Source organism: Octopus sinensis, unplaced genomic scaffold (genome assembly GCF_006345805.1).
Source record: "Octopus sinensis unplaced genomic scaffold, ASM634580v1 Contig11382, whole genome shotgun sequence".
Taxonomy (NCBI): domain Eukaryota; kingdom Metazoa; phylum Mollusca; class Cephalopoda; order Octopoda; family Octopodidae; genus Octopus; species Octopus sinensis.
Window position 1 is genome coordinate 90,309 of NW_021832374.1, and position 24,616 is coordinate 114,924.

At 30.8% G+C, this 24,616-nt stretch overlaps 3 protein-coding genes, 1 long non-coding RNA gene and 1 pseudogene across 4 annotated transcripts; 2 read left to right on the forward strand and 3 right to left on the reverse strand.

Moving 5' to 3' along the window:
- The first annotated feature begins 8 nt into the window (after positions 1-8).
- On the forward strand, positions 9-803 carry LOC115228941. Its single transcript, XR_003883280.2, has 4 exons — positions 9-124; positions 155-459; positions 493-663; positions 694-803. It is a non-coding gene; the product is annotated as an uncharacterized LOC115228941 (long non-coding RNA).
- A 915-nt stretch (positions 804-1,718) lies between these two features.
- LOC115228927 (tigger transposable element-derived protein 6-like) lies at positions 1,719-2,360 on the reverse strand. The gene has a single exon (XM_029799377.1). The coding sequence runs from the start codon at positions 2,358-2,360 to the stop codon at positions 1,719-1,721; it is 642 nt and encodes a 213-aa protein (XP_029655237.1).
- Positions 2,361-2,373: 13 nt separating this feature from the next.
- On the reverse strand, positions 2,374-2,766 carry LOC115228928. Its single transcript, XM_029799378.1, has one exon. The coding sequence runs from the start codon at positions 2,764-2,766 to the stop codon at positions 2,374-2,376; it is 393 nt and encodes a 130-aa protein (XP_029655238.1).
- A 4,677-nt stretch (positions 2,767-7,443) lies between these two features.
- Positions 7,444-8,334, forward strand: LOC115228929 (protein quaking-A-like). The gene is given in 5 exon segments (XM_029799379.1): positions 7,444-7,592; positions 7,668-7,801; positions 7,803-7,946; positions 7,981-8,124; positions 8,212-8,334. Coding segments are annotated over 5 exon segments (693 nt in total). The 5' UTR covers position 7,444.
- Positions 8,335-13,169: 4,835 nt separating this feature from the next.
- Positions 13,170-13,677, reverse strand: LOC115228930 (annotated as a pseudogene).
- Positions 13,678-24,616: the final 10,939 nt, after the last annotated feature.

Sequence of the window (24,616 nt, forward strand, 5' to 3'; positions counted from 1 at the left end):
TGGAGAATGGTTTTCTAAGTTTGCACATGATTTGTATAAAAATCGGCACAAATTTTCATTTCAGGAGTTTATTTCTCGCCTTTATAACTCTGCTAAAGTATATTGGATTAACACGGAAAAAAATGTTTATTTAAGTTGTATTATGTTTATACAGTGGGAAGAAAATCTTGGTCAGTTTATTTACGATTTTTTTCTTTTGAGCTTTCCCGATCTTTTAACTAAGTTTTCAAACGATGAAATTGATGCAGATGAGTTTTATATTTTCTAGTAATTTTAGACTTTTATTTCAACTTTTGCTGTATTTTGAAGTAAAAACACTCCAGAATGACGAAATTGTCAATTTTTCAGTTTTTCAAGTTTGTTTTACGATTTAAAAAAGATTGAATCGTTGCTAAAGCAGGTTACTTTTAAAGCCGGACCTCCGAAAGTCGCCAAGTATATAAAGACTTTATATTACATGTGTAAATCTTAAATCAAGAAACTGAGTTTTAGGTATTATGATGTACTCCCCACTTTTGTTGAAGAAATTTACGATTTTTTGATGGTGGAATTGCCAGAAAACGAAAGGGAGGAAACTTGTGATGTTTTTGAAGATCCGAATTCTGACGATACTAAATCCCTGGTTTCATTAGAAGTCCCAAAAGACCTTTCCATCAACGAAATGTGTCAAAATTATATTTACATATTTTAAAGTCCTCTCCATCAGAGACCTCGGTTTTCAAGTCAAATTGGCTATCGATTGGATAAGGCGCCAAAAATTACTGTTCCATACTCAAGTGAAGATTCTTTTCAGACAAATTTGGGCTAATTTGTTTAATTTAGTATTAGATGCGGAAAAGGGGAAAATTCGACAAAAGAGGAGGGAAAGAAGACTATATTTGGGATCATACGAGAGTTGAATTTTTATTAAATAATTGTTAGAAACGCGTCAAAATCGAGAAAGAATAATGAAAATTGTTCAGGAAACTCCAGAAAAATATCACGGAATTTCTGTTTTTCACAGATCTAAAATCAGGGATTCGGTCGAATTTGTCTGTGAAACTCCGCCAAAATCTGGCACGCTTTATTTGGCTTAATATTTAAGGAGTATCTCAAAATGAGTTTAAATCAGTTCTTCCAGATTATAACACTTTTAATACTTCTTTTTATGGATCTGAAGTTGTATCAAGAATTGTTAAGAAGTCAGAGGAATCTAAAACATCTGCTGAGCAAATTAGTCCGAGAAAAGCCAATAGGATTATATTTGAAGAATTTTTTGACGATTAATTTTGTTTATTTTTGAAAACTATTTTTTAATAAAATAATTAGATATGTTAATTTTTTAACTGATTTGACAAATTCAGTGATTTTTAACTACAAAATGACAAATTTTATGATATGCGAATATATGAGTAAAACCTCTCGAATCCGCCGATTTTGGGACCGACCAAAAATCAATTAAATAATATTTTATAGTTGAAACATGAACTTACAATATAGATTAAGTATTTCTTTTTATATACAAATGGCTGAATACATAAAATTATTTATATTCAAAAAATCAGAAATTTTATTTTTTTAATTAATTTTCTTAAAATTTCCCCAATTCGCATAATATTTTCATGATCATCTATATCTGCATTTACCTGAGAAGCATAAGTTTTAATAATCTCTAGAGCTCTGAAAGCTTCTGAGAGATCAACTCTTTTCTCATTTGATTCCTCTTCAATAATTGTTTCCTAAATATAATTATTAAATAAAATCACTAACTGATTGAATTCATTTTCAGTATATCCATAATCAACAAATTCACTATAAGATATTGGATCGTCAATTTGAAATTTCTTAATTATTTCTTCATAATTATTTTCGTAGTTCTTAGATTCACTGTTGATTGTGATTGTTTCACATTTTATCCACTGTGCATGACGGAAACAATTTTTGATGGTTGTAGGAGTAACTTTATTCCAAGCGAAAAATGTTAATGTCGCAGCAGTTTTAAGGGTGATTGCATTAATTGCATTCTGACAATTTTCCCCTGCCTCAACCTTTTCGATTATATCATTTATTTTCAAATTGGTAAATTCGGCTTTAAAGCATTTTATAATTCCTTGATCCATTGGTTGCAAGAGCGAGGAAGTTCTAGGAGGCAAAAAAAGAATTTCAATTGAATTTAACGTGACAATAATTTGATGAGATGGACATTGATCTATTGCAAGTAGAATTTTTCTTTTTTTCTTCGCAAGTTCACAATCAAAATCACTGAGCCACTTGTTAAAAATTTCACGGTTCATCAATGCCTTATTGGAATGGATGTAGGTAACATATTTTCCAATGTTGAAATTTTTAAAACACCTTGGACTTTTGAATCTTCCTATCATTACAGGTCTTCTTTTATCGGAACCAGAACAATTTGCGCATAATTAGTAAAGAAAATCGATCCTTCGACAACTTTATTCCAGGCCTTGGTTTAGTGCACACACTTTTAGAAAGAATCGCCTTGTAAAAAACATCAGTTTTATCTGAATTATAGACATTATCCAATCCATATTGTTCAATTATTAAACTGATTGTTTCATTAAAATCAGCAATATATTTTTCATCATGATTTACTGATCCACTGTCTCCATGAAATTTTTTCAACTTGATACCATTTCGTAATTTACACTTTTCTAGCCACCCACGACTTGCTTTAAATTCTGGATCATTTTTAAGAGCTTTTGTAATTAACATAGAATCTGATAGAATTGCTCCACTAGATTCCATTAAGTTAATCCATGTTATCATCGCTACATCAATTTCATTAAATTTGAGTTTTGGAATTCTCGTTATGTTTAATTTTTTGATGTCAGTCCTATTCAAAAGGTCCGATTTTGATTTAAGGTCGTTTATAGTTCTCGGAGAAATTTTCTTTTTTAATCGTGAAGAAAAAATTCTGGAAATTTGAGGTGCAGAAACGAATGGATTGTCAAAAATATAATGTAGTATAGAAATTTTTTCGTTGATAGAAAGTCTAACACAACGACGCATCACAAAAATACAATTTAACGTGTAATTAAAATTTTAAACAAGAGGATTCAAGAATCATTCATAGGAAATTTCAAATTTTTGATTAAAACAAGCGGATTCGAGCAGCGGCGGATTCAAGAGGTTTCACTGTATTCCACATATGTTTTTATATACATTTTTAATAAATACTAAATTTGTGTGGTTTAAATTTTGATGTATTTCTTTTTATAGTTTCATTAGTTTAAATACCTATATTTTGTGTTTAAGTCTGTATTATTATTTTAGCATATTCCGTGGGGACATAAACCGAAAAGAGTTATATTCCTACACGTGCCACACACGACACGACCTTCTGTACCAACGATTTTCAGCTTCCGCGGTTTTGGGCCAGTATCCGAAGTTCGTCACAGGTCTTCAGGGTTTTCTTTAAAAGCTTCAAGTCGTCTTGCAGAACAACCCCGATCTTGTAAATAGTCGAGTTGCTGATTTTCTTCGACCAGTGTAGGCAGTTCAGGGAACGAAGCTGGTTTCTGTGGAGAGTCGAGGTTCTTTAGATCTGAATCAGAAATGCCTCATGTTGAGGAGTTGTAGAATAGTACAGGTTTGACGAAAGCGTTGTAGACTCTAGCGCGTAGTGATGGGCCCATCTGGCAGTGTCGTAACCAATTCTTCATGACAGTTTTTAGAGCAACAGCAACCAGTATTTTTCTACGAATTATGTCCTCCCGGTCATCAAGCAGTGAGCTAAGCTTCTTGGATAGTCTCCATGTTTCCATAAGTTGAGTGTCTGAGCGTGATATCTCAATCACTTCCGTCTTGTTCGGGTTCATTTTTAGAAACCATTCCCCGAGTTTTCCTGGTGCAATCTCCAGCAGTCTAGCCAGTAAGAAGTCGACATCATGCGCGTAGATAATTTCAATAATTGACTCCCCATATAGGCTTCTCAGCTCTCGTAGGGCAGCTTCGAAGTAAATCCCGAAGAGCAGTGGTGAAAGGAAGTCACCCTGAGGAATTCCCACATTTGTTAAGAAGGGTCTGGACAAAGTCCTCCCAAGGCGGACAGTAAGTTCCGTGTTTGTCAGTAGTACCTGGATAATTCTGGTTTCATCCTCTTCTAAGAAGTTCCGCAGGATCTTCATTAGCAGATCTTGGTGAATGCTGTGAAAGCTCTCGACATATTGATCCCCAGGATGATTGCGGTACTTTTGAATCTTTGGTAGGCTGCACACCGCCATCAGTAGCCCCACATAACGTCTGCGGTAGATCTTTCTTCTCTGGGCGGAGGTTTTCTACTGGGCCAATAGGTTTGTTAGATTTTTAAATAGGTATTAAAATCCCGGATCCAAGTGGGAGTAAGTCGTTAGGAGTAAGTTTAAGTCTGTAGACTGTAATCTTTCTAAAAAATTCTCGTTCAATTAGCAATGCTGGTTTGTTTGGTGCCTCCATTTCCTCATTCGACATTTTATTTTCTAATTTTTCTTCTTTTTTAATCTCTAATAAAATTAATCGAATTTTTTTCATACATTGTTATTTTCTACTTATTGCTTTCTCTTGTCTTCATGTCCTTAATTTGTTTCTCAAACATTCCTTTCCATCGATTTGTTATTACTTTGTTAATACCAAATTCTGATTGTGTAACTTAGGATTTTCAGTAAGCATGTCGTTGTTTATCGCATTGAGCATATGTTTTATTTTATTGTTGTTTAATTTTTCGTTTTCTATTAAATTTTCATGGTTTTTTAGACTAAAACAATTGACCAATTCTTAATTTACCAATTTTTTAATGTATTTTTTCAGAACTTCGTTTAATGATCGACGACATTTTTCTTCTGCTTTTGAAAGTGTGCATAATCTTTCATCAGGTTCTTTAATTGTTATATTTCATGAATATTTTATGAAAACAAAAACTAAATAACTGCTTACAACAAAAAAAAGTATAAAAATGACGGAAAAATTTCCATTAACTCTTTCGATCACGTCTCAACGTATTTCTCTAAAAATTCTTCAACATCATTTTTACCTAAATACAAGAAAAATTTTGGATTTCCATGTTAAATCATATAGAAATTTTTAATATCTTAAAGAAGGGGAATGGTAATAGCCTTCCAGTAAATATAGAAAGCTGGAAAGAATTAATGTATATACAGTGGAGCAAAAAAGTCATGGCACCTTTGCAAATTTTGACTAAATTTAACAATTCTTTGCAAAAAAAATTATTAAATACATTACTTTAAAAAATAAATTAGTAATATAGAACTTTTTAGATAAATTATTAAAAAAACTATCTTAAAGGGAATTGTAGTATTTCAGACTAGATGCAGACCTCTTAGGAAATGGAGAGTTACTATGGTCTTCTTTTTTCTGAGAGATTTGAAGTAAATAACCTGGGTACTTTTATGGTTCGTGTCTGATTTTCGGCAATCATTTATGTAAGTCTTAATGGCGTAAGAGTAGCATAGCATTGAATTCTTCAAGGCCCAATTTAAAGACTTCAGGTCCGTGATTGTATGAAATTCTTTTGAACTCTGATCACTAGGAAAAGACATTGTCAATGAGGCCTGAGAATGTTTCCATTTTTTTAAAGATTAATCATTTAAGAGAAAAGTGTTTTGAAATTAACTTAATCGGCCAGCAAGCCAGATGGAACAGCTATTCCCGCGCGCAACGGCCAACAAGATCAGTTGGATTAGGAAAGTAAATTCCCTCGGATTCTTGGAGCGTAATGAACAGAGGTAGCCAAGTTTCTTGAGATAATTAACTGTCTTTGTTCCAAAGACATGCGCAGTCTCGACTACAATTGTCCAAAACCAAAACCTGTCTAAGCAATGAGAATAGAAAAGCAGCGGGAACTCCTTAGGATATACTTGATTTTTTCGATCAAAAGATAAAATAAGCAGAGTGGGGATCAACATCTGAAACTTTATCACAAAGGGAAGAAAGAGCATTTCTTTTGGAATTAAGAATACGGATTTGAGCACCCAAGATTTCAAGATCTGCAGTACAAATAGGCCTTAGATCGAGCAACAAGCCTATGTTCCCAATTGATCTTTTCGAGATTTTTATTTGTCTACTTGCAACCATAAAAGGTATTCTTCGCATTGAGGTCACCAGTAACAAAGGAGTAAGAAGTACTGGAGTTTTTTTAGTAACTCTCCTTAATCAGAATTTTTTAAGCCAAAGTTATACGTTTTTTCTTTAAGGATAGAAATTCACAATCTTCTTTTTCGTTTTTTATCTCCAAGGGTTGCGGATGAATACCTATGGGAACTGGTTACATTTTACCTTAAACAAATCTTGATATTTTAATCATTGTAGTGGCCTGAGTTTTCATCGATCAGATTTAAATCAAATTTGAATTTTTTATAACTTTGATAAAAATAAGTAGAATCAATTGTTCATCTCACAAAAACGCATAACTTTCGGTCGGCTTATGTTGCTGATCTTTTCCTTTCTAAAAGGAAATGCTGCAACTTGTTTGTACTTAATCCATCTTTTGTGCTGCAGTGGGAAAAGAATTTCACCAGCGATTTGACATTTTTCATATCATTGTCCCTGGTAAGAAAAGAGAATTAGAATTTTTTAACATCGGATTTAGTAACAGGTTTTTTTTGATTTTGAATCAGGATGATTTCTTCTGGGAGCCACAATCGATTTCAGACAAAGCCATTTGAGGTTTATGACAACTTTTCTGTGTAGTATAACGAAAATGTTAGCATCTAAAGCACCTCAGGCTTATTCCAGCCACATTTTATTTTCGAAAAATAAAGCCTACGAAAAGTCGCTTATATTTTAAAGTCAAGTTTTAGTTTTCCCTCCGTAATTTCAAAGCATTCCAAGTGAATTTTTGAAACATTAGTTATGTCAACAGTTACCTAGGATTATGGTTACATCAATAATTACATTTATACGTTACATCGTCATATAGATTCGATAATTAATCAATTGTGATGCTCCAAACTACGACCACAAAAGTCTAGCTATTATTGATACAATTGTTCCATCAAGAAACATCCTTGCGGTTAAATAATTTGAAAATCGTGGTAATTAAGGTCGTTATAAAGTATTTAATAAGTGTTCTGAAATATAAATCGTTAAAAAAAAGATTGTTACTAAACAGTAAAAAACTGATTTTATACTAAGTATAATAAAGTTTTAAAAAGTAAAATCTAAAATAAACCATTTTGGTTTCACATGAACATAAATTATAAGAAAAAATTAAAATATCAATGAACGCTAAGGTAAATATTGACAGCTTAAAACATTTTGTTAAGTTGAGCATTAATCATTTTAATGATTATAATTCGGTACACATTAATCAATTTATATTGGCAATTCACTTAGAATTTAGGAAGAATTAGCAGCAGTTGCTTAGCGCTGTATATTATTTGCGTAACTAGGACAATTTAAATAATTGTATGCCAGCAATTTGTGCGCCGTATTTTTAAGTTTGCTGAATATGGCCGATGAAACCAGAAAGCTAAGCAAGAGTAGCAAAGAGAGTTTTGAAGAAGAAACAGCCTATTTAACAAACCTTCTAAAAGACAAGAGAATTCTTCTTAACTATCCCAATATATTTATACATTTAGAGCGTTTGCTGGATGAAGGTGCTCAAACTAATATATTTTATCATAAAATTAGTGATTTTCGATATAAAATATTAATACTAATGCTAATTATAGAGATCAATAGAACTCGCTTGTCCCTACTGAATTATAACAAAAAAACTGTTTTTGATGAACCACTTCCCGAACAAGCTGGACCTATCGTTACTTTAACAGAAAAAATATTCATTCCAGTTAAAGAATACCCCGAGGTAAAAGTAAATGATTGATTTAAACAAGTTCAATTTCGTTGGTAGAATTCTTGGACCACGAGGTATGACAGCAAAGCAATTAGAGCGCGATACTTCATGTCGAATTATGATTCGTGGTCGTAGTTCTATGAGAGATAAAATAAAAGTTTATTGTACTTGTCACCAGAGTATGTAGCTAGGAAGAGCAACATCGTGGAAAACCAAATTGGGAACATTTAAACGAAGATCTTCATGTTTTAATTTCAGTAGAAGATACGCAAGCTCGTGCTGAGGTTAAAATGGAACGGGCCGTTTTAGAAATAAAAAGACTTCTAATTCCTTCTGTACTATAATCATATTTAATAACCATGTTGCTGAAATATTGATCAGCAACATCAGCTATTATTGATTCATCTAATTTTATATCTTAGTTGGAGGGTGAGGACGAACTTAAGAAGCTTCAACTTATGGAACTCGCAATTCTTAATGGCACATATCGCGATGACAGTAAAAGCAGTAAAATTTATGTTTTTAATCACTTAAAGAACCCCTAAATCAATCTTATTCATTCGATTCTTCTGCATCTACAAATCAGCTAATGTTCTCTCCTTACCAAACTAATTATACATTTCCGATCTGCTATGCTTCTTCTATAAATACACCAAATTCCCAACAAGGGCAATCTTGCGTACAGAATCAACAATCTATGGGAATGATGGGATATTTTTCAACGAGTCCTTATATAAATCCAGTTGATTTTTCGACTGTTTTTTATGTGGATCCCTATTCCTCGATTACCGGGTCTGCCTATTTCGACAACACTCAGTCTTCCACAGACTTAAAACCTCCTATGGATCCTCAAGAAAGTTAGATAAATAATTAGAGTTATTTATTTAAATTATGGATATTATTTTTCTTGAGTCATTTAATGAATTTTGATACTTTTTATGTGACGTAATATACAACGCAGGTAAATTAGGAATTAAAAATATGATAGATTTTTAATTTTAATTCTTTGTTTTAGTACAAAGCTAGTTCATACTAACGCTATAATTTTAATACTATGTAACCTAGATAAAATTAAAATATCGTCTAAAATAGTAGGAGAGCTATAAAATTTTAAAAATTGTTATTCAAAAATCTGCGTTTAATTAAATTTTTATTCGAAAGTTCTACAAATGGTATATGATTATTGAATTTATCACTTTTTATCATAATATAACGGTAGAGAAAAATGTAAATTAAAGTGAATTAAAATTAGGAAGGAATAATTTTAATATTCCTAAATGCATAATAATAAATTTAACTTTTTAAATTTTATGGAAAATTTCATCAATTTGAAAATTTTCGTTTGTCAATATTATCTGTTTTTAGTAAATAGTGAGAACAGCTGTTTTCTAAATTATTTAAAAGTGACTATAAATAGAATAATTAAGTATTTTTTCTAAAAGGGTGATCTTCAGATTATGAATTGAATTAAAAACGATAATAATTCATTATAAGAAAGGGGTTAACGTCATTTAAATTTAAAAAATTGTTTCTCCCCAAAAAACTATTTCATTAGTCTTAATCCTTGGTTACGTGAAAAATGATATTGAATATCTAAATCTTGTAAATGCAGCATTCTGACAACCATTAACAACTATATCTAAATCAGAAAAATGAATCGAATCAATTTATAATAGTTTATGATGCTTCATAAAAAGTGTGGTGAATTCTATTTCACTGTGAAACGCTCAATTATTTAATAGATTAATACAAGGCTGCAAAATTTGTAAATTTAACAAGGCATTGAAAGTAATTTGAAGTAAATATACTTAATTGAAACTACATAGATTTGAATTCCCATTTGAAGAATAGGAAAAAATAAAAAAATGTTGAAAATATGTATATGATTGCGTCCAAATATAAAATAGTCTTTAAATAAACAGTTTTCAGTTAAAAGGTGAGGAAATGTGTTCTTTGTTTACATTAAAAATGATCTTGGACCAGTTTTGTTCGTATAAACATAAATGCGTTTTTAAAACGACTATTTTGTACATTTTCTGCAATGACTTTTCTCTTTCTAAATTACTCTCCAAACGGTGAATATAAATCCTAGTAGATCAAACCATTTAATTGACCACATGTAGCAGTGACTTTAAGAAAGGTTTGAGACTAAAATGATCAGTGACTCAGAATATATTAGTCTGTCTTTAAGGTTTTTGTTTATACTTTTTTTTATATTTCTCAAATTCATATTTAATTAATTATAATAAAATTTAATCACGTTACTTATATCTCTTCTCATGTAAATAGCATGAAATAATGTTTCGTGTTATGCTGAATCTATTTTTATAGGCGCAAAATCTTAAAAGATCAATTTTATTAATTTTCGTTATTTAAACAGAACTATTTCACGCCAATCCACGTCCGTGGAAAAAATCAGAGTTGAAAAATAAAATAAACTTATTTATCGGCACAAATATTACTCTCTTAAGAAATTAAAATTTTATTATTTTGACCTTCAGTATGGACATGTAGGTATTTAAAAGAATCGAATTTTTGCTGTATAAAATCTTTTTTCTGCATAGAAATTAAGGCAGTTAATCTTATTGCTGTAGATCAGCTACTTGGTGGTTTTTTGAAAAAAATGTGAAGATGGACTTACTTTAATTAGATCATTAACTTAATCTCGGCCATTTTTAGATTAAGATATTGAATTTCAAGATTTATTCTCAGTTTTTGACCTAATTGGTCAAATTATGCACTAGATTAGTGTCTCTCGAGATCTCGGGCTGGATTCCCATATGACTATATTTTAAATAATGTTATAAGAATTCATTAATCATCTGATCCAGATCGATTGAAGTCAATAGACCGTGTCACGTGAATACAATTGGTATCTTTCTCATTTTTACGTATATTGACTGCAATATTTTAATTGAATATATTTTCTTATTTTTTCGATTTAGATCTGTTGTCAATCTTTAGAGATGGTACTAACATTTGAATAAACAAATTTAATTTTTTATCAAGGAAAATTTAAATTCTACAATTCGGACCGACTTATTCAACAGTAAATGATATTTGAATTTTTTCATGTGAAGGCCAAATTCTCGACAGAGATGTAATTCTATACGTATTAGTACTTTAAAAAAAAAATTGGTATTTTATTTATGTAAACCAAAAGAGAAATAGTCATTGGCAGATAGCCAGAGTATTGCCTCTGACTATTGCTATAGATATTCTTTCGATTAAATACCGGTGCTCACACGGGTCGCCGGTAACCCTTCCGATTAATGAGGCAATGCGCTGGAGTAGGGTCCGAGTACTTTAAATAAAGCAATAAAAGTCGCTACAGGTCGTGTTTTATTGATGAAAGTGAAAACTTTATATTCGAATAATTAAGTATTGATTTATTAAAAAAATCCAATAAAAATGAATTTTCAATAATTTTAAAAATTTTTTCACATATCTATTTTAAGATAGGGCGAATTCTTTATGAATATATAACTGACGAAAATATCTAAAATTGATATTTTTACAAGACTGACGATAATAAAAGTTATAATTGAAATTCTTTATATGAAAAAAACAAGTTGAAGTGAAAAAATTTCACAAAGACCACCTGCCTGGAAACAAATTGTCGGTTCTCTATGAAGCAAAAATAAAAAATTATTCCGTTAGTTTTGACAAAGACATAGAATGAAGGTAGACGACGAAGAGTATGTCTCCTCGCAATCAAGTTGTGGTGTTGGCATGCCGCGAGAACACTTAGCTGAACAAAATTTTACATAGAAATACAACAGGAAAGTAAGTTTTTGGCAAGCTCTTTTTTCAAGCAAAGAAAAAATCACTGAAATTCTGGACTCCTAAATAGATAATAGTTAACTATAATTAAGCGATTTGATTTGACATAATATGAAAAAAACTATTTTTAATATTTTCAAATGCCATAAAAAACCGACATAATGATTAAGATGTTTTATAGACTTAAAAAAATCGGTTTTATTAAATCAAGTATACAACATTTTAACCTTTAAGTTATGATAGAAAATGCGAACTAAGAGATGACCAAATATCGTAGGAAATCAAAAATCAGGCTAGCAGTCGATTTTAAAAAATAATGAAAAATACCAATTACCAGAAATAATTAGTATATATTAGAAAATTAGCAAATTTCAATCAAAATTATGAATTCGAAGAATCTCGCTGATAATATTTTGCAATAATATTATGAGGAATTCTCTTTAGCATTTCTTTAGGAAAAATTCTAAGTAACCTCCAGCCAATATCCAATGACTCAAATATAGTTCGATTGTCATAAGCAGCTAAAATATATCACTTCTGTCACACCTTGAGATATAAACTGTCGTTCAAACTTCTCAAGAAACTCAAGATATAACAAATCTTCTTCATTCAGAGCTTCCTCCCCAACCACAGCCTTCATAGACTGAACATCCTTTCCAATTGCATAGCAGGCATACTATCAAATCAACAAGTTTTCAACACCAATTGATTTGATACGTCAGCGTGGTCTTCTCTAGTCATATCTTCCCCAATAGCTGATTTCATCAGTCGAGACAATGATGGAAGTACATTGATTGGTGGATATACCTGTCTGTTATAAAGTTGTCTATCGACGTATATTTGTCCCTCGGTGATATAACCAGTTAAATCAGGAATTGGATGAGTTATATCTATCATATATATCGTCAATATATTTACCGTCATTAGGCATAGTTAGGATTGGAATTTGAGTGATTGACCCAGAGTGGCCCTCCACCCGTCCAGCTCGCTCATACAAAGTAGCCAAATCCGTGTACATGTAACCCGGAAAGCCTCTCCTTCCAGGAACCTCTTCCCGCGCAGCCGAGACTTCGCGGAGTGCCTCTGCATATGAGCTCATATCCGTAAGAATAACAAGCACATGTTTCTCGCACTGATAGGCCAAATACTCGGCAGTGGTAAGAGCTATTCGGGGAGTAATTATTCTCTCAATCCTTTAAAATATAAAAAATAACCTACGTGGGGTCATTTGCGAGATTTAAGAAAAGACAGACATTTTGCATAGTTCCGTTCTGTTCAAAATCGTTTTTAAAAAATCTTGCGGTCTCCATGTTGACTCCCATAGCAGCAAAAACGATCGCAAAGTTATCTTCGTGTCCATCTATGACTCCTTTACTCGATTTTGAGGATACGAGCCCGGCTTGACGACAGATTTGAGCAGCAATCTAAATTTTTAGCACGTTTTAGTCCACTTCGTTGTGAGGGAGTCCAGCTGCAGAAAAAATTGGGATTTTCTGTCCACGGGCGATAGAATTCATTGTATCAATCGCTGAAATACCAGTTTGAATCATTTCCTGTGGGTAAATCCTCGACCACGGATTTATTGGCTGACCTAAATCTATTTGATAGGCCAAAGACCTTGAATATCCAAATATTCATCAGCAATCACTCTTGGTCCTCGGTCGATAGGCTTTCCTGAACCATTGAAGACCCTACCTGGTGAAATTACCATAAAAAATAAGAAACCAAGCATATCTTCTGAGACTGCCATCGAAAAAATATCGCCAGTAAATTCACAGGTGGAATAACGAGTATCAATTCCAGATGTTCCTTCAAAAACCTGGAAAAAAGTTTTTGAGGGATAAAAATAACTTGAACTACTGCTTTTGAATCTTTGATCTCCAATACTTGGCCAGATCTGACGGAACCGTCTTGAAGTTTAATTTTTACGATTTCTGCGGAATGTGGGAATTTAACGTGGTCTAAAATGACCAATGGGCCATTCACTGCTCTCACGGTTTGATAAGCTAAATATTTTAAAGTATGTTTATACTTAATCTGGGATTTACAATGTAATCTCTTTGAACTGCAAGTTTGTGTGTTTTGAGTCCATCAATTTTATTCATTTAATCTCCTAAAAAAAGTACTTAATATAATTTGTAACGATTAAATACCACAGGTGATGCTAATTAAAATTTGAAATTAGGTTTTCCATTTAAAAATATATTACTAATTGAATTAATTGAATTTAATAATTAGATTAGTTGATGTTTTAAGATTGTGTAAACATGATTAGGCTGAATAGAAAAATTGAACTTCAAATAGCTTGTGGATAAACGCTTGCTGGGTTATTTTGAAATCAGCAACAAGCGGTCCATTTATCTGATAAAATTAAATCTATCTTGGACAACGAATCAGTCACCACTCGGCTATTTGCGACCGATTTACTGTGCGTGGTGGAGGCTTACTAACTCTCGTTAGAACCTGGTTAAATATCCATGATTGTTCATCTCAATTAAAAATTTTTGATGATTCACCGATTAAATTCATTGTGATAAAATCACCTACTTTGGTCGGAAACTTGGTTATATATCCCTATCCCTCCATCAGGCCAAAGGACTTTAATCTTACTTTGTCCGACTTGGATAATATGGAGAGTCTGATACTGTGTGGCGATATGAATGCAAAGCATTCAACTTAGCTTTTATTATCACAATTTGAACAACCTGTTGTACTGAAAAACCCAAAGCAAAACATGAGAATTCCCTAGATGAAAAATAACTCAGTTACCTCCCCAGACATTTCATTCTGTTCACCACAGCTATCTTCATTCATTCATTGTTCTATTTCTTACGATTTACGAAGTGACCGCAACCCTGTAATATTGAATCTCGACAATATATCCTCCGTCAAAACAAATTGACACCTTGCTTTGAATTCAACAACGCTGACTGGACAAGTTTCACAAATTACGTTGACTATGCTTTGACTAACTTTAACATCAATAACTTCAATTCCCTTGATTGTGCCATCTACTACTTTAACAATGCAATCCTCGACGAAAGAAGACTTTTTGTTCCAAAACGAATAATTAAAAATGAGAGATTCAATCTTAGAATAAGGAAATCAACTGCAATGTAAGAAGACTACAAGCAAGAAAAGTCACACAACTCAAAACAGGCGTGAGTAAGCAATTATCGCTCTCTCGTTTATGAAAAATGTTGAGAAGTTTTAAAAATTCGAATTAACCAATGAAAATGTATGGATCATACTCAAACCAAATCTCAACAGACTAATGAAACACTATTGTCATATAAGTCACATTCTACACAAAAAACGTAGTCGTATTGATCTCAAAGATTAAACCAAAAAAACAAATTTCCTCTTTTCATACCTGATAAAGTCTACGACGTGATCATTCGACTAAAAAATGCACATTCATGCGAACCTGACAAAATCCTAACCATTTTAATGAAAAATCTTGGACCTGTGGCCATTATGGCGCTGACAAAATATACACCTACAATACAATCCCAACCACATGAAAAAAATCACAGATCCACCCAATTCTGAAGCCCGGGAAGCCAAAGGACAAGCCTGCCTCATATAGACCCATCTTTCTATTATGCGTGCCATCCAGAAGCCTGGAGAAACTAATATTAAAACTGATTTAACCATCTCTCTCACTTGTATCGTTTCAATATGGTTTTAAGAAAGTACTATCTACATCAGAGCTTTTCAAAAAATAATTCTCACGGCACACTAATCTTAAAAAAATCCACGGCACACATTAAAAATAAAAAAAATAAATTTTTAAGATATGTAAAACTAATTAAGACTTAATTCGAATGGTTGACAAAGCCACCCGCATTTCAGCATCAATGTTTCTCAAACTTTCGCGTTTGTTATATTTCATATTATGCAGCTTAGAAAAACCTGCTTCGCCTAAATAGGTCGTTGAAAACTGTAAAATTATGGTCAGTGCTTGTTTTGATAAACTGGGATATATGTTTTGAATATATATCCAGAATTCTCAAATGTCTAACTCCGTCATCTTTAATCTTAAGGATCGATCATAAAATAGCGAAATAACTTCTTCATTTTCTTTAATAGACAAGTTTTTTGATTCAGGTTATCTGACAAAGGTATCTTCATTATTTTTTGTTCATATTTATCACCAAACATAGTTCGAGCAATAATACGACTATCAAGTTTTCGCCAATTGTGTGAGGTTTTAGTTGTTTTGCTATCAATTCTGAAATCAGTTATGAACATTTTAATGATCCCTTTGTGTTTACAAAAGTTTCATTGAACATCATTTGACTAGATCTACGATACATAGTAAAAACTAAATAATACTTGTATTGTTTTTTAAAATGGATAAAATAATCCACAGATTTTTCGGAATAGTCCGGATGCTTGGAAGTAAAATGTCTCTTTAGTTTGCTAGGAACCATAGCATCATTTGCCAAGACTTCCATGAAAATTAAACATTGAGGTAGTTTATTTTTATCATTGCATATAAATCCAAATGACAAATAAGAATTTTTATAAGAACGACGAACTGATTTACCCATAAGCACGTTGATACGCACGTTATTAAAAAATTAATAAATAATGGCTAACCATGTAATTGTCATTTAATATATAATAAAAAAATGATTATTTTAATTTTAGTAATTATTTTAATTTGTTTATCTTTTTGAATTAATTTGGAGAAAAAAATTGTTCAAATTTGTATTTGTCAGGCGGCACACTAGAAATCGTCTCGCGGCACACCGTTTGACAACCTCTGATCTACATCCTCATATCTGAAAAAACTCTAACTTTATTTACGAAGGCTTTAAAACAAAGTCTAACACAGTGGTTCACAACCTTTATTTTTGTATCGCCCCCTTGGAATTTTTTTCGCCCCTCCAATTTTTATATCGCCCCCTTATTTCATTAGTAAAAATTTTAATTTAAAAAATAAGAGTTTTAATGAGATCCTTGTGGTTGATGAAGATTGACAAGTTTTTCAAAATTTGTACTTCTTTTCGTAAGTGTAATTCTAATGTCGCCTCTTTCTTCTATATTTAGTTTGTTTCTTTTTTTCCGATCATACTATTCAGAGTGCTGAATCCTCTCTCTACGCAGTATGACGTAGGAAAACATAATATTATTGGCATCATTTTTTCCCATAATTTCGGGAATTTCATTTTTATAGATTTTTTTCTCCTCAGAATTGTGTCAGGTTTTCATTTTTAAATTTTATTTTCAGTTCTTCGTCGTTTTTTAGTTCTTTAATTCTTCTTGACATTCATCATCAGAATCATAATGAATGGGCAACCAAGGATTAATCATCCAATCAGAAAAGTTTAAATTAATTAAATCTTCAAATCTTTTTTCAAATCTTGTTCCAAAGATTCTAAATGAAATTCATAAATTTTCAGATCGTTGTCATCAAAAGTGTGGTCACAAAAATCGAATTTTCCAAATTTTCTATTACTTAAATTAAATTTGTAAAATTGAATTTTTCAATGAATGTATTTATAAATCGTTTGCAATCAATTAAATTAACATAATCTCCTTGTAAAGCCAATGAAACTTCATTTAATTTTTTAAAAATCCAATTTAAATAAAAAATATTTTTTCTATGAATTTTGCAGGAATTAAACAATTTAAATTCTTCTTGTAATCTTAAAAAATCAACAATTGCACCAAATAATATCACAAATCTTTCAAGACAATTTCCCTTGGATAACCATCTTACTTCGGTATGTAAAAGTAACCTAACATAATCTTCATTTTGATTAGTGCAGTATTCACGAAAAATACGATCGTACTTGCGTTTCTTTTAATTTTATTGATAACTTTGATAACAATTTGCATTGATGCATTCAATTCTTCAGATAATTTTTTTGCAATTAAATATATTCATCTTTATACATTCTGACTTTTTTTTGAACACGACCCATAAAGATAACTAGAAATCACGCTTAGAAATTTAAATAAAATATAATAAAAATATCATATTATTAATAAATATTATTAGACTCGATTATATATTGTGACCGGTTTCTGAGCGGACCCGGTTTTTGGGAGGACCAGGTGCGTATATTAAAATAAAAAATGGATAAAATAATTTATTTTCATTAGAAAATAAAAATTGGTTTTATTTTTTATTATATTATTGTAATAATTAATTAATTAAATTCAACATAAAAAATGGGTTTCGTTGTACTTTCAAAAGCAAATCTTCAAAAAATTTAAAAAATCAAAGAGTTGAGGGATCTAGATGAAGTGATTGAAAAAGAGAAAAGCATAGATTTAGAATTCACGCAAAAAAATCTGAATTCTCTGACGGAAAGGCATTTGTTCGAAAAAACAATTGCTTACTCAGATTTTTTTGTATAGAAGAGAAAGAACTAAAACTAACAATGATTGAGGTTATTTATAAATCTCCTTATGTTCATTAAACTGATATCGAAGAATTCTTTTTGGTTATAATAATTATGTTATAAATGAAAATTTTAGAAGGCACATAATTATAATCATTTTGGCAGAGATAGAATGATTAGTCAGCTGTCAGAAAAAATTTACGGTGTTACTCGAAATGAGATTGAAATGTTATTAAAAACTGTGTTTTTTGTCAGGTATAATAATTAAAATAAGGCGATTAGTCAAAGAGATTAATGGCAACAAATTGGAGATTTCGACTGGATTTGGAAACGCCGAGGGGGCACCTAATGCTCACCGAAAAAGGACCAATAGCTCTCCTACCCCCTGGGACATCGTCGTCGCAGGACGATGCACTTTGCATAGGATTGAACCTTTCCGGAGGATCTCCGTCAAAGTGCGTCGGGATCACATGCTAATTAGTTCGGTCTTAACTGTGGTCTTGGTGTTTAATAAATAAATAAATAAAATAAAATAAAAAGCACTTTAGAAGGGTATGTTGGTTTTGTGAGCAATGATAAAATCAGAAACAGCTTAAGAAATTATTTAAACGTGGTCTAATTTATTGTATAACTATTTTCAGGATAAAATAAAACGATTTATACAATTTTTTGTGTGGTCCTTCCAAAAACCGGGTCCGCTCTAAAACCGGTGACATATATCTTTATTTTTTCAATGATTATCGACTTCTAACATAAGATTTTAATTTTTCAAACATTAGCAATCAGCCATCGCCCCCCTGGCAGAAAAAATCGCCCCTAGGGGGCGAATCGCACACCGTTGAGAACCACTGGTCTAACATATGTAAAAGACCACTCTTCTACAAGCGCTTCAAATGGAATGTTTGGAGAATATCATGCAAATATTAAAAGAATTGTCTACGAATACAATAATTATAAACATGACACTACGAAGCATATTCCATTTAACATTTTTAGGGGAGTGGGATATGAAAAAAAATTAGATGATAAGATTATGCAGTCTTTATTGGCTTTTACTGGTAATTATGAAATTATTTTACGATAAGGAGAAAATGAATACGAAGAAGTAGATTTTGTGTATCAAGAAAGCGAAGAACTGAATAAAATGCAAGAAGACGTACTTAACAATTTGCAAAGTGCGGGCGAAAAAATGAAAAAAAGGAGAAGATGGAGATTTGATGAAGAGGAAATATCAGTTGGAGATTACGCACTTTTACGGATGGATCAAGATATAAATGAAAACACAGGAAAATATCCTCTGTATGACCAGATAGATACATCTGCATATAGAGTGATAAAACAGGACGGAGGCACATTAGACTTAGAAAATGAGGAGGGGGATATTATTGAGAAAGTACATTTTAGTCGGCTAAGGAAATTAAAAAAATAATTTTTAATATTTTAAAATTGTTTCTCTAAATACGGAATTGCTAAGTTTTATAGATTTATCATATTTAGTTCTCTTTTCAATAAAACTATTGATAGTGTCAATATTTTGTGAATGAGTTTTTTCCTTATGTATTTTTAATTGTGACATTTTCAGAGAGTTGTTTTCCATTATGACGTCGCATATCTGCGTTTTATCGACGTTGTCAGATCCACTATATTGGGTAAAATTCATATTGGACATAAAAATCGTTCCATTTTCAATTAACCAAATAATACAAAAATTGGTCATAAATATTAATCGACCCAAAAATATTTTTGGGGCCACGTAAAATTTTTGGGGACCACATTAATAAACACTGTTCTATACGGACTGTAGTCATATAAAATTTGTAGATTGTTTCTTGTGTCTATTTCTATCTTTAAGAAGCAAGCAAAGATATGAGCTTATAGAATACATATGAAAATTGAGAACTCTTAATAGATTTAAATTTTCCGGATCAACAATTTTTTAACAGATAAAAAATTGAAATTATCAATTTGTGAATTTTAGAAAGCCAATGCCTAGAAAATCAAAGTGAAAAGATTAGAATTTAAAAGGATATACAGTCGGGTCATAAGGATAAAATGATTTGTGAAGGATTTAACATTTCAAAAGGAATGCTATACTAAAAAAGAAAAGAGAAGGAATCCTAGCTCAAGGCTACACAACATCCAAAGTGATAATTAGATACGAATTGAATGCCCAGGTTTATAAGATTTTTCGTTATCTCAGTTCAAAAGGTTTCCCAATCAATTGGCCCAACCTTACAGCTTATTACAAGTAAAATTGCATATAGAAACTGCAATCATGATTTCACTGTTTCTAATGGATGACTTTACAGATTCAAGAAACAATTCGACATAAAATTCAGACTTTTACATGGAGAATCACGATAAGCTGATAAAGGATGTGCGGAAAACTTTTGATCGACTTTCAATGATTTGCTTGAAAACTATGGCGGAAAAAAACATTTTCAATTGTGATAAAACTTTATTATTTTATAAAGCTGTTTCCAAAAGAGTTTTGTTAAAAGAAATGAGTCACAAATAGGACATAAAATAAGAAAAGAACGTATGACACCTCTTTTGTGTTGCAGTTAAACAGGAGAAAAATATAAACCGCTTATAATTGGGATTACGAAGTCACCAAGAGTATTAAAAGATGTGAATCTGAAGAAATCGGCATTGAATATGATGATTCATGCAAAGCCTGGATGACAAAAAATATGTTTAAAAATTGGTTATCTCGATTTAACAAAAAAATAAGAGAGAAAAGAAGCAAAATAGGATGCTATTTCATGTCCGAAATTTGCATGGGACGAGATTACAGACACTTCAATACAATATTGATTTAAAAAGCTTTGGAATATGACTGCAGCGAACTTGAACATTTGGATGATCAATAAATTATAAATAATGCGGAATGCGCATTCACAATGCTGCTAAATGTTATTCAGCAAGAGACTCCGGAAAATGTACTTGATCTATTCAGATTCAAAGCAGATGTAAAAACAAAAAATATGATTAAAATTAATTGATTTTGTATTAAAAAATAAAAATTGTAGTTCTTGGTTATATTATTAAAGTAAGAAATCGAACAGGATAGACCTAAATTTAAGGAAAACTCTCTTTTTGAGGAAAAACCTCTAAACTGAGATTTTCGTTTACGGAATCATGAAATGAATTTGAACAAATTCTTAAGCTTCTGTAAATAATCAAAAATGATCAAGATTGTCGTTAACTTTAAAATGACTTTAAGCACAATAACATCGGGAATGAACGATGTAATTCAAACTGATTAGAAAATAAAAAAATTATTTTTTCTCATCAATTTATGAATTGGAAAGAAGTCCAATGACCACTGGGAAACCAGTTTGCTGTACCAGGGGGTATCTATAGCAATCTTGCGAGGTAACTTGTTTGCGGCCACTGGCGAATTCTAATTTCCTTCTTTTAAAATAATTTTTTAATTTCACTATCAAAGTGTTTAAAAATTTTATGAATTTTGTACTCTTGTTAAATAAAAATATAATAAAAATATTCTTGATAAAATAAAAAAGTTATCACTTAAATTAAATTAAAAAATAAATAATAAAATTAATGAGAAAACCAAAAACGAGAGACCCTATTCCTCAATTCGGATTAATTAGCATTACTAATGTGTTCTCTTGTTCTTGCACAATTGTGTGGCTGACACTTGTGTAGTTTAGGCACTTACGTGTTTCGAAAATATCGAAATGTTCATATTAATGAGAAAACCACAAATATTTCATGGTCAGACAAAAAATTTCTTGTCTGGAAGGCTACTTGGTCTAAGCTTTCTCTTATGAACCTCGTTTTGTTGACATAACGCCCACGATTTGCAATTTTCAATGCCAAGGAATTTTAAAAAGTCTAGTATCCTGTTGTTTCGCTGTGATAAATTATCTGAATTCGTCTATATCTAGAGAGAAAAACATTGTGGTTTCTCGATAGATTTATCTAGTAATCTACAATTCAAAATTTTAAATTCTTCTATTACAACAAATATTTTATTATTTAGATTATATAAGTGTACCAATATTTTTAAAAAAATTTGGCAAATAAATATTGCGGTTTAGATTAGACGATACATGTTATTCATTATTTTTATTTCTGAATGATCAATAAGACAGGCGACAAATTTGACATTTCCATTAAAGCAATTAGTAAAGAAATTGTCCTTCATCATACATATAGTAATATATTTTAATTCTTAATCCAATGAAAATATCGAGTTTTTTTCATGTTTATCTAACAAGCTATTTTGAAGTGGTAAAAAGTCAATTAGATAAAAATTATTTAAAGAACACTCGGGTGTCAGTTTGATTGTCATTTCTCAACTTTAAGTGATTTTGGCATAATCATAATATTAATGTTACTTTGATCTCATCTATAAATTAAAAAAACTAAAACGAATAGTGCCAATTTTAAATTTATAACTGAAACTAATTTTTTTTAATTTGAGATTACTTGACATTAATATAAACGCTTTACGTTGAGTTAATAATCAATTTGCGCATTGTGTATCTATAATTTTTAGAACGCCGTATTTTGAATCATATTTTTAATATGGATTTGACAGGAAATTTTTTACATAAGGTTTCACATTTTGCTAGCGCTATTACAATAAGTGATGATTTTTACTTCAAATTAATACATGATTTTAAATATTATATAACACAAATTAGTGCGATTATAATCTCAATAAAAATGTGGTTTATCAATATTGTTTTATCGAATGCTTAATCGTCGCCTTACATGTAGACAAAAAGTACTTTATTAGATAAAATTTTGTAAAAATAGTTTCATTTTTTAATAAAATCTTTGCTTGAAAAGTGAAATATAGTTAAATACTATAGTTTAGTAAATTTTTAAAACTTATATTAACAACTCAACACTAAAATTAAGTTTTAACTGCTTTTTTAGGTCTGATATCAATTTTAAATTTAAACTTGCTTTTATAATAACTATTTAAGAACTTTATGAACTTATGTTCGCTTTGTACTTGCTCAAAATTCGTATGTAAATCTCCTTTGAGTCGTGAATGTTATTCTTGTCATCATTTCTTGATCTGTCATGGTATGAATTAGATGTTGAATTTGACTTTGTAGTAAAATCTAGTCAATGTCAATTATCTCAAATTTATATTGGAATTTTTGAAGCTATTTTATATATGAATTGTCAAATTCCAACGTCTTTGCAACATTTTTGTCGATTAGTTACCACACTCCTTCCAGGAAATCAACTCTGTGAAAAACTCAATATTTTGGGCTGGACTTTGGAGAATTTTAATAGATATTCTAAAGTAATTTTATAGGTTATAATAATTTTAGAATAGCGAAAAATCCCAAATAACCTTAATATCAAAAGAAGAAGAACATTTTATTTTATTAAAAATTCAAAAACTTTATACCGATCATAGCCAAACGTATACATCAAAACAGCACAAACCGGATGATTCTAGAAATATTCAAAATGCAAAATTCAACGTTGAAAATTTACATAAAAGCAATTTTCCCACTTTTGAAATGTTTGTATACTCTATCTTTCAACATCAATGTGAGCTTTATATGAGTCAATTATATGAGATTTTTGCCAAGCAAATGCAAAATGTTGTAATACAAAAAACATTTTCACAAGAGCAGTTAATCAATAGTTACAATAAAAACTTTAATCGTTCAAATGATACGAATACATCCGGATCGGTCATTCCGATAATAACCAAAACCAAAAAAAACTTCTCGTTTCAAGAAAATTTTTACGGAGGTATTATAACTGAACAAAACGGAAAGAAACGAGTTCTCTGTAGTAAGTGCAGAAAGACATTTTGTGACAGAGGAGCTCTAAAAATACATGTCAGTGCAGTGCATTTATGCGAATCTCATTTCTGTACTGTACCTGGCTGTAAAATGAGCTTTTCTTCTAAGAGAAGTCGAAATAGGCATAGTGCTAATAAGAATCCTAAATTGCATTGTTCAACAAGGTTTTCAACTAAAAAGTCGGAAATCTCTCCAAAAGATATTACAACAATGACTTCAAAATCAGATATATCTTATCAAAAAATTTAATCATCTATATTTCTAACATTACATACTAATGAACTTGTTTTATTTTTATTGTCAAAAATTGATTTGTTTTAGTCCAATTTTTTTTCAATTTGTTTTCCAATATTATTTTCTCAGCAGAAAAGGTCTTATTGTAACTAAAAATAAAACCGTGAAATAGACTGGATGAATACTTATATTGTAATTATAGACAACTGAATCAAGGCTCGTAAATCGTGATTTATTTAAAAATAGTCTTTTTTGTAATCAGCGTGTTAACAATTGATTACACTTTACAATTTAAGCCTGTGATTGAGAGTGCCTTGGGATATTAAACCCCCATAAAACTTTAATATGGCAAAATTGACTGAATGAATATTTCTATTGTATTGTGAAATAGACTACCTCTTTCGAATTAGTCATTCTGGAAACCAAAATTTAGAAAAAATATCAAATACGTTAAAATTATGTTTGAGGTCATGATTTCTTTCAAACAAGCGACTAAAATCTACCATATCGATCTTGAAATGCTCTCTTAAAGATTTCGCTTTAATTTCCATAAAAGAAATGTGTGCTTTTAACGGCTGACTTTGAAGAAACTCCATACATTCACCACAAGCTTTTCGGATTATAGATCTCTGATATTTTCAGAG

What these genes read in the sequence shown, in the direction of transcription:
- LOC115228928 (XM_029799378.1), bottom strand. Translation starts at nt 2,766, where the DNA reads ATGATAACATGGATTAACTTAATGGAATCTAGTGGAGCAATTCTATCA.
- LOC115228927 (XM_029799377.1), bottom strand. Translation starts at nt 2,360, where the DNA reads ATGATAGGAAGATTCAAAAGTCCAAGGTGTTTTAAAAATTTCAACATT.